Source organism: Marmota marmota, unplaced genomic scaffold, assembly GCF_001458135.2.
Source record: "Marmota marmota marmota unplaced genomic scaffold, marMar, whole genome shotgun sequence".
In the NCBI taxonomy this organism is placed as follows: Eukaryota; Metazoa; Chordata; class Mammalia; order Rodentia; family Sciuridae; genus Marmota; species Marmota marmota.
The window spans coordinates 21741176-21751482 of record NW_026000196.1 but is presented as its reverse complement, the minus strand read 5'-3'; the positions used below and the strand labels follow the sequence as shown (position 1 = coordinate 21751482).

The 10307-nt window shown below is 35.1% G+C and overlaps 1 protein-coding gene across 9 annotated transcripts in view; it reads left to right on the top strand.

The window, feature by feature from the left end:
* Positions 1–10307, top strand: part of Gins1 (GINS complex subunit 1) — a 31431-nt gene that overhangs the window by 17443 nt on the left and 3681 nt on the right. For 8 of the 9 annotated variants that reach the window (XM_015493164.2, XM_048790415.1, XM_015493162.2 and 5 more), the window contains 2 exons: positions 1860–1976; positions 9279–9356. In XM_015493164.2, coding sequence (XP_015348650.1) covers positions 1860–1976; positions 9279–9356 — 195 coding nt within the window. The remainder of the gene's footprint in view (positions 1–1859; positions 1977–9278; positions 9357–10307) is intronic. The other variant, XM_015493166.2, reaches the window with a different exon arrangement.

Genomic DNA, 10307 nt, shown 5'->3' with positions numbered 1-10307 from the left:
GAGACAGGTACTGGGGATTTTGGTACTGGGGATATTGAGATCACCCAGTACCATTTAATGAAAAAGATCCTCCTGGAAAAAAAGAAAAAGAAAAGCAAGTATATGGGGCTGAGGATATAGCTCAGTTGGTAGAGTGCTTACCTCGCATGCACAAGGCCCCGGGTTCAATCCCCAGCACCACCAAAACAAAAAATAAAAATAAAAAGATCCTCCTGGATCCACCTACTCTGTGCATGGTGCCACCTCTGACATAAATTGTATATTTCTATATCTGTGGATTTTGGATGGGAGTTCTTTCTTCTCTCCTAGCACCAATTCCACTGTTATAATTACTTTAACATTATCATAATGTCTGAACAAGCATTCCCATCTTGTTCTTTTTCAGGTATTTCAACTATTGACCATTTGCATTCCTGTGTAATTTTAGATTCAATCTGTCATTTTTGAGGGGATGGGGGGGTTCCAGGGATTGAACTCAGGCACTCAACCACTGAACCACATTCCCAGTCCTGCTTTATATTTTATTTAGAGACAGGGTCCAACATTGCTTACACTCTGCTTTTGCTGAGGCTGGCTTTGAACTCACAATCCTCCTGCCTCAGCCTCCTGAGCTGCTAGATTACAAGCATGCTCTACTGCACCTGCCTTCAAATTTTTTGAGTGAGACTGAGTTGAACATATAGATCATTTGACATAATTACAATATTGAATTGTTTGATCTGTTAATGTGGTATACATTCCATATATTTAGATCTTCTTTCATTTCAATGGTTTTTGGATAACAGATTTTTAAAAAAATTTCTTACATACATGACAATAGTTGAATGCATTGCATTCATAATTATCCATTCCCAGCACGACTTTTCTTAACTCTGTATATAAAGTATGTTCACGCCAAATTATGCCATTATACAAGAACTCTCTTTTTTTTTTTGCAATACAATTCTTAATACACCTTTAACAGATTTTTAAAAAATTAAATAATAGATTACTAAGATCCATTTCTTTTTCTTTTTCTTTTTTTCTTGTGGTGCTGGGGATTGAACCCAGGGCCTTTGAACATGCAAGGAAAGTACTCTACCAACTGAGCTATATCCCCAGCCCTATGATACCTTTCTTATACCACAATGTTATCATTTTAAAGTATAAAATTCATTGGTTTTCAGTACACTTACAGAATTGTATATCCATTACTATCATTCTTTTCCAGAATATTTTCCTCACCCCCAAAAGAAACCATGTATTCTTCATCAGTTACTCCATAATTTCTCCATTTCAGTACTTAGAAATCACCAATCTACTTTTGTCTCTTTGCCTACTGTGGGTTTTTCATGAGTAGAATCATGGCAATATATTGCCTTCTACCTCTTACACTTAGTTTAAATTTTCAAGGTTCATCTGTGTGGTAAAAAACGTTTCAGAACTTTATTTCTGTTTGTGACTGAATACTGTTTTATTGTGTGGATATATATATCCATTCATCGGTTGATGCATACTTGGGTTGTTTTCTCAAAAGTATTTTTTAATTTTCAGAAATAGCATCAATGCTATTTTATAATTGTGTTTGTAATTCTGAAATGTTGTTTTTATGATGTTTCCAATCATAAATATAGGTTTATGATTAATATGTTATAAACTTTTGAAAGCAGAGATTTTTGTCATTTTGTTGAATGTTCCCTCCTAAGTATCCACAACAGTGCCAGGTTCATAGAACGCAATCAATAATTGCAGTGTAAAATGAATGAATGGCCATAATAGTGATCTACATTGGGATGTATACGCTGTTCCTGAAAGGCTGAGTGTATAATTTGTGCAAGTTTTCTTATAACTTTATTAAATGACTGTATTTATATTTGCAGATAGAGTGGTTTAATCAGTATAAAAAGTCCCTTGCTACCTATATGAGGTCACTGGGAGGAGATGAAGGTTTGGACATCACACAGGATATGAAACCTCCAAAAAGTTTATATATTGAAGTATGTATATATATATATATATATATATATATATTTTTTTTTTTTTCTTCTTGGTACCAGGCATTGAACCCAAGGGTGCGTAATGACTGAGCACATCACCAGCCCTTTTTAATATTTTTATTTAGAGACAGGGTCTCACTAAGTTGCTTAGGACCTTGCTAATTTGCTCAGACTGGCTTTGAACTCATGATCCTCCTGCTTTAGCCCCTGAGCCACTGGGATTAGAGGCATGTGGCGTTGCACCTAGTATGTACATTTTTTAATGTATAGGTTGTGCTTCTTTTTGTCTAAGGTGAGGGAGAGGGATATGAATGAATACATGTTAGCTGCTACTTAAAAATAAAGGAAGCATAAGCCCAAATCAATAAAGTTGGGTGACCAATATGGGGATGGTAGCAATAAAACAGCTAAAATTCTGTGACCATACTTTGTTTTATAGTTTTATCTCTAGAACCATATGAATGTTTTACTTATTATGAAAACAAAATTTAATCAAAATGGAAACCCAGTCCCTATTCCACCTCCTCCACCCCTACCTGTGGAGATGCCAGGGATCAGAGGAATCCCTAAATTTTGAAAACAGTGAAACAAATGAACCTATCTTTCAGGTTGATAAATTAGACAAGTAGGAATTATTTCTGTTTGGTTTTTAAACTTTTCCCCCTATTTTATTGCACTAAAATATACAAAACATAAATTTCATCATCTTAACCATCTTCTTTTTTGGTATCAGGGGTTGTATCCACTGAATCACATCCCTAGCCCTTTTTATTTTTTAGTTTGGAATAGGCTCTCAAAAATTGCTTAGGGCCTCCCTAAATTGCTGAGGCTGGCTTTGAACTTGTGATCCTTCTGCCTCAGCCTCCCAAGTTGCTGGGATTACAGGCATGTACCATCATGCCCGGCTTACCTATCCTTTAAGTATATAGTTCAGAAAGTATTAAATGCTTTCATAATATTGTGCAACCCTCACACCATCCATGTCCAGATTTCTTTTTGCCTCATAATACTGGAACTAAACCCACTAAACAGTAATACCCCAAATCTCCTCTCTTCCTAGCCCTTGCAAACCACCGTCTACTTTGTCTTTTTTTTTTTTTTTAATATATTTATTTTTTTAGTTTTTTTTTTTTTTTTTAGGTGGACACAATATCTTTATTTTTATGTGGTGTTGAGGATCGAACCCAGTGCCTCACGCATGCTAGGTGAGCACTCTACCACTGAGCCACAACCCCAGCTCCTACTTTGTCTTTATGATTTTAACTATTAAGTTTCTTATAGAAGTGGAATCATAAAGTAATTGTCTTTTTGTGACAGGCTTATTATGTAGCATAATGTTTTCAAGATTCATCCATTTTGTAGCATGTGTCAGAATTTCTTTCCTTTTTTAGGTCTTACTTAAAGTAATATTCCATTTTATGGGTAAACCATATTCCTTATCCATTTATCCATTGATGGATACTGTAATTCCAGGGAGATTGGGGAGGAGGTTTGTAAGTTTGAGGCCAGCCTGGGCCAGTGAAACCCTGTTTAAAAATAAGGGTTGGAGATGTATCTCAGTGCACTCTTAGTAGTGGCAATTCCCTGGCTTTCATCTTCAGTAAACATACACACACACACACACACACATACAATTTGAGACCCTGCTTTCATTTCTTTTTGGTGTATACCCCAAATAGAATTGCTGTGTCACATGGTGTTTAAACTTTGAGGAACTGCCATACTGTTTTACAAGTGCTATACCATTTTACATTCTCCTAATAATGCATGTAAGGTTTCAGTTTCTCGTCATCCTCACCAAAATTTATATCATATTTTTCCCTTTTTAAAAAATTATGGCCATCCATAATTTTTTGTGAGAAATGTTATCTCATTTTAGGTTTGAGATGAATTTCTTTAATAATTAGTGATGTTGAGCATCTTTTCACGTTTCTTGGCTATTTATATGTCTGGAAAAATATCTTTTCAGGTTTCTTTGCCCATTTTGAATTGGGTTTACATTTTTGTTGAGTTTTAGGTTCTCTATAGTCTGGATAGTAATCCTTTTTCACATATATGATTTGCAAATATTTTCTCTTATTCTGTGGATTACCTTTTTAAGTTATTAGTACTTTCTTCACATGCACAAAAGATTGGAGCTTCATGCCATCCAGTTTGTCTGTGGTTGTTGTTGCTGCTTGTTCTTTTGGTGCTATATCCAAGAAATCGTTGCCAAATCCAAAGTTGTACAGCTTCTGCCCTAAGTTTTCTAAGAGTTGTGCTTTAGGTCAGTTTTTGTATATGGTGTAATGTAATACTCCAACATTTCTTCTTTTGTACGTCTTTCTTGAAAAGATTTTTCTTTCTGCATTGAATGGTCTCGGTACCCTTTTCATAAGACCATTCAAGAGTTTATTTTGGGGACTGGAGTTGTGGCTCAGCCTAGCACATGTAAGGTACTAGGTTTGATCCTCAGCCCCACATAAAAAAATAAAATAAAGATATTATGTCCACATACAACTAAAAAGTATATATTAAAAAAAGAGTTTATTTTGTATTCTGTTCCATTGCTATGTGTGTGTTTTTATGCCAGAACTATGACTATTTTAATTATTGAAGCCTTGTAGTAGGTTTTGAAATCAGGAAATGAGTCCCTAAAATTTGTTATTTTTCAAGATTGCTTTGGCTGTTTGAGGTCTCTAGAGATTTTATGGATTGATTTTTATTTGTCCAAAATATATCTTTGAAATTTTTATAAAAGTTATATTGAGATTTTAATAGGGGTTGTATTGACTCTGTAGATTGGTTTGAGTACTGTTTACCTCTTAATATTGTATCTTCTAATTCATGAACATGGGTGGTATATTCTTTTTAAATTCTTTCAGCAGTGATTAATAGTTTTCATTGACAAGCCTTTCATTTCCCTGGCTAAGTTAATTCCTAAGTATTGTATTCTTTTTCATGTTATATAAATGGGATTATTTTTGTAATTTCCTTTTTCATATTTTCATTGTTGGTGTATAGAAATGGAACTGAGGTTTGTGTGTTGTCTGTGTATCCTGATACTTTGCTAAATTCATTCACTAGTTACAGTTTTTTGTGTGTGTTGAAGTGATCTTTAAGGTTTTCTACATATACAGTTATATCAGTCATATCAGCTATGGACAGAAATAATTAATTCTTTCTGTTGGTGTTTGTTTTTTGAGACAGGATCTTGCCAAATTGCTGAGGCTGATCTGGAATTTGTGGTCCTTCTGCCTTAGCAGCTGGGATTACAGAAGAACACTACCATGCTGAACTTCTTTCTAATTTAGATGCTTTTATTTTTTTCTTGCCCAATTACTCATTTATACCTTCCAATTACATATTAAACAGAAGTGACAAAAGTGAGCATTCTTACACTGTTTCTGAACTTGGCAGAAAAGATTTCAGTCCTTCACAATTGATATGTTTGCTGTGGATTTTGTTTTTCCTTTGCATTACTGGGGATCAGATCCAGGGGTGCTGTGCCACTGATTTATACCCCAGCCCTTATTTATTTATTTATATCTTTATTTATTTTTGTGTGATGCTGAGGATCAAACCCAGGGCCTCGCACATGCTAAGGCAAGTGCTCTTAAAATTAATTAACTGATTTACTGATTTTGTGGTGCTGGGAATTGATCCCAGGGCCTCATGAATTCTAGGCAAGCATTCTACTATTGAGCCACATCCCTAATCCGTTTTTAAAAATTTTATTTTGAGATAGGGCACAAGGTCCTGAGGCTGGCCTCAAATTGGCAATCCTCCTACCTCAGCCCCAGAGTTGCTGTGATCACAGGTGTGTACTATTGCACCTGGCTACTGCAGTGGATTTTTTTGTGTATGGCTTTTATTATGTTGACATAGTTTCCTTCTGTTCCTAGTTTGTTAAGTGTTTTTGTCGCGAAAAGGTGTTGAATTTTGCCAAGTGCTTTTTCTCGTACATATGGAAGTGATTATGTAGTCCTGTTGGAGAATGAAGGATCAAAGTCATTTTGAAAGGTCATAAATTAGTAGTACAGACTATCTCAGGGAAGCACCAGAGTTTATGAGGGAAACTTGTTATATAATTCCAGTTAACAAAAGCAGTAGGAATAAAAGATAGACCTAATGCTATTTTATAACCCTAATGCTAGAAGAAAATAGTTACTTAATCTTTATGTGAATAGTTGGACTTTTATGATGGATAGTTATAGATAACACTTAGACCCACTGATCATTTTTAAAATCCAGAAAGGACCACTTATAAGAGGAAGTACAGGAAATGCCAAAATACAAAACCTTGTCTGAAAAAAAACCTCTAGACCTGTCTTCCAGTTTATAGGAAATTCAGGAAGAGGATCATGGTAAATGACCCACCAAAATCCACAACAAAATCTTGATTGTTGCAAGATGTATCAAACTACCCACTCAGTTTCTTCAACAGATAAATTGCCAGGAGGAAGAAAAAAAAAGTTAATAAAAGAGGGAGGGAAACCTATACATTAAGACCAAAAAAAAAAAAAAAAAAAAAAAAAAAAAANGCTGTGTCCGCCGAAAACTAAAAAATAAATATTAAAAAAATTTAAAAAAAAAAAAAAAAACAACAACAAAAAAACATGTATTTTGTAACTCTAAGTGAATTCTGATTTCAATCTAGAAACTTAAGAAAAAATCATGAGACAATTGGGGACATTTGGATATTTAATGACTATTTCAAGATATTAAAAAAGTGTTGAGATAGTAATGTGATTATGTTTTTAAAAAGAATTTTATTTTCTAGTAATAGATATGAAAATAATTCAAAAGTGAAGGAGGGAAACCTGTTTGGCCACATGTTAATAATTGTTTAAGCTAGTTGAAGTGAATATGGAGTATCATTAGTCTTTTTTACTTTTGAATGTGTTCAGGGTTTTCCATAAGTGACAAAAGTGAGCATTTTTACACTGTTTCTGAACTTGGCAGAAAAGATTTCAGTCCTTCACAATTGATATGTTGGCTGTGGATTTTTTTTGTCCAGTCTAGGGCTGGAGATGTAGTACAGTGGTAGAGCTTATGCTTAACACACATAAGGCCCTCGACTCAATCCCCAGCAATCTTCTCTCCATCCAGAGAGGCAAATAAATAAATTTCTGCTTAAAGAAATAAATAGGAGGTGGTGGAGATTTTTTAGAATAGTATTTCAAGGTTAAAATACTTTGGTAAGATTCTGGAGTAATCATAGGACATGGTGAAATTATCTGGAAAAGTATGAGACACTTAAGTTGGCTTTACTGGAAGGAAACAGCATTTTTTCTTTTCTTTCTTGTTTGTTTTTTGGTACTGGAAATTGATTGAACCCAGGGGTACTTTACCACTGAGCTAAGTGCTCAGCCCTTTTTTTAAATTTTGAAACAGCGTCTCAGTAAGTTGCTTAAAGCTTTGCTAAGTTGTTGAGCTGGCTTCAAACTTGGGATCTGCTTCAGCCTCCTGAGTCACTGGGATTATAGGTGTGTGCTACTGTGCCCAGCAGTAGCAGTGTTTTGAAGCCAGTCCTAGTACTTAAGAATGAATACTAGTCTGGGTTCTTAGAGAGGAGGAAAACTGTCCTGCTTATTTTCAGTGTCTCTTTACAGTTTTAAAGGTGATTGATTATCAAAAGGCTACCTCATTTTTCCAAACAACAACTTTTCCCAATTCTGGTCATGTGAGGCTGCATCTGTTCCTTCATGGTGTACACTAAGAATTCCTAGGGAAGTCTGATGACCAAAGGAGATTGGAATAATCTGTTCTAAAAGTAGACATTTGGCAAACTCTGTCCTATTCTCAGGTATTGATAAAAATTTTATGGGTGTGTGGGCCAAGGACTTGAACAGAAAATTCTCAGAAGAGGATATACAATCAATCAACAAATACATGAAAAAATGCTCACCATCTCTAGCAATCAGAGAAATGCAAATTAAAACTACTCTAAGATACCATCTCACTCCAATAAGAATGGCAGCCATTATGAAGTCAAACAACAACAAGTGCTGGCGAGGATGTGGGGAAAAGGGTACACTTGTACATTGCTGGTGGGACTGCAAATTGGTGCAGCCAATTTGGAAAGCAGTATGGAGATTTCTTGGAAAGCTGGGAATGGAGCCACCATTTGACCCAGCTATTCCCCTTCTCGGACTATACCCAAAAGACCTAAAAAGAGCATACTACAGGGACACAGCCACATCAATGTTTATAGCAGCACAATTCACAATAGCTAGAATGTGGAACCAACCTAGATGCCCTTCAATAGATGAATGGATTAAAAAATGTGGCATTTATACACAATGGAATATTACTCAGCACTAAAAAATAAGATCATGGCATTTGCAGGCAAATGGATGGCATTAGAGCAGATTATGCTAAGTGAAGTTAGCCAATCCCTAAAAAACAAATGCCGAATGTTTTCTCTGATATAAGGGGGGTGACTCAAAATGGGATAGGGAGGAAGAGCATGAGAAGAAGACTACCACTAAATGGGGAAGAGAGGTGGGAGGGAAAAAAGAGGGAGAAGGGGAGTTGCACGGAAGATGGAAGGAGAACCTCATTGTTATACAGAATACATATATGATGTTGTAATGAGAAAAAGAAAAAAAAGTGTGTCACATTAAATTGGATAGAGAGAAAGGATGGGAGAGGAGGGGAGGAGTAGGGAGGATAGGAAGGGCAGCAGAATAGAATAGACAATATGATTGATGTATGTACATTCCATGTATGTATTATATGTCAAAATACATTCTGCTGTCGTGTATGACTAAAAGTAAAAATAAATCGTATGGAAAAAAATTTTATGGGTGAGATCTATAAGAATCATTCTGGAGGAGATCTAAACTTTTTGTAGGTAGACATTTCAAAAGCTTACTTTTTCAGGATTTTCAGAGGGGAAAGGATCCAATGATATCTTCTTTATTCAGCTCCCTGGATGTTCTTGCTTTCAACATTAATACACATACAGAGATTTTGCCATTTTTCTTTTTCCCTATCAAAGCAGGACAATTAGAACCATGAGAATATCACAGTAGTAGCACTAGACCTAAGTATACAGAAAGGAAACAGATGGAAAGCCTAATATTTTACTCTGTAGGTATTCAGGTGTTACCTGATTTCTTCTTGTTTACTACCTATTAAAAATATTTTAAGTTGGGTACAGTGGCATGAATCTGTAGTGTCAGCCATTTGGGAGGCTGAGGCAGGAGGATCGCTTGAGTCCAGGAGTTCAGAATCATCCTGAACATCTTAAAGAAAGAATGAAAAAACCAAAAAATTTAGATAAAGTATTAGTTGTTTTTTTTTTTTTCCTTTTAGGTGCGGTGTCTAAAAGACTATGGGGAATTTGAAGTTGATGATGATGGCACTTCAGTCCTACTTAAAAAAAACAGCCAGGTATTTCTTGTCATTAGATATTTTACCTTGAATCTTGTTAAGAGTAATGAGTGTGGAAATGTAGAGTCAGCAGCAAAATAAATATCATCTTGTGATCACCTATACTTTAGGCATTATGTTTATTTTTTCTAAACATATTTAATATTAAGCATTTTCCAGGGAAATTATTTTTATGGGCCTTATGCTAGGTATACAGTAGATCATGATCTGGGGCTATTAAAATGTTGGATTTAGTTTCTGTCTTCAAATTATAAGTAGTAAAAAAAAGTTCCCATGCAACCATTTTCCTAATTATTTGGCAAAGAATTTCTTAGTAATTTATATATAACTTTCTGTTTGAGCCTGGGAGTATTTTATCATTCAGCTATATCCCAGCCCCTTTTATTTTTATTTTGAGACATGGTCTTGCTAAGTTTCTAAGGCTGGCTTCAAACTTGTGATCCTCCTGCCTCAGTGTCCTGAGTCATTGGGATTATAGGTGTGGGCTGTACCTGGCTAATATAACAATTTAATAGGGAAAGATGGAAGTTGTAAAATTATAACTGGAGCTAAATTTTTCTTCATAAAGCATGTTTCCTTAACAGTCTTCATATTTGATGGGTTCACATTAGCTAAATTTATTTTTATACTATTCCTATTTTGTGAAATCACAGTATATGAGTGATTTTTGTGGCTTTTATAAGAGCCGCTTTTTCTTTGTTTGCCTGTCATCTTGGTACTGACCAGTTGAAAGTCTAAGGATACCAAAAGTCACTGGTGCTGACTAAGCCCAGGAGCAAAAAAATGCTTCAGGTCACATAGTACTTAGGCTTATTTCCCTAACAAGGTGAGTTGGTCTACTTTACTGTTACTTTATAGCAATTGCCTCCTAAAACAAAGATTGAATATTTTAAAAATAGATTTTAAGGGTACCATAAAATCTTTGGTTGTTAAAGCAATTTCATTCTCATA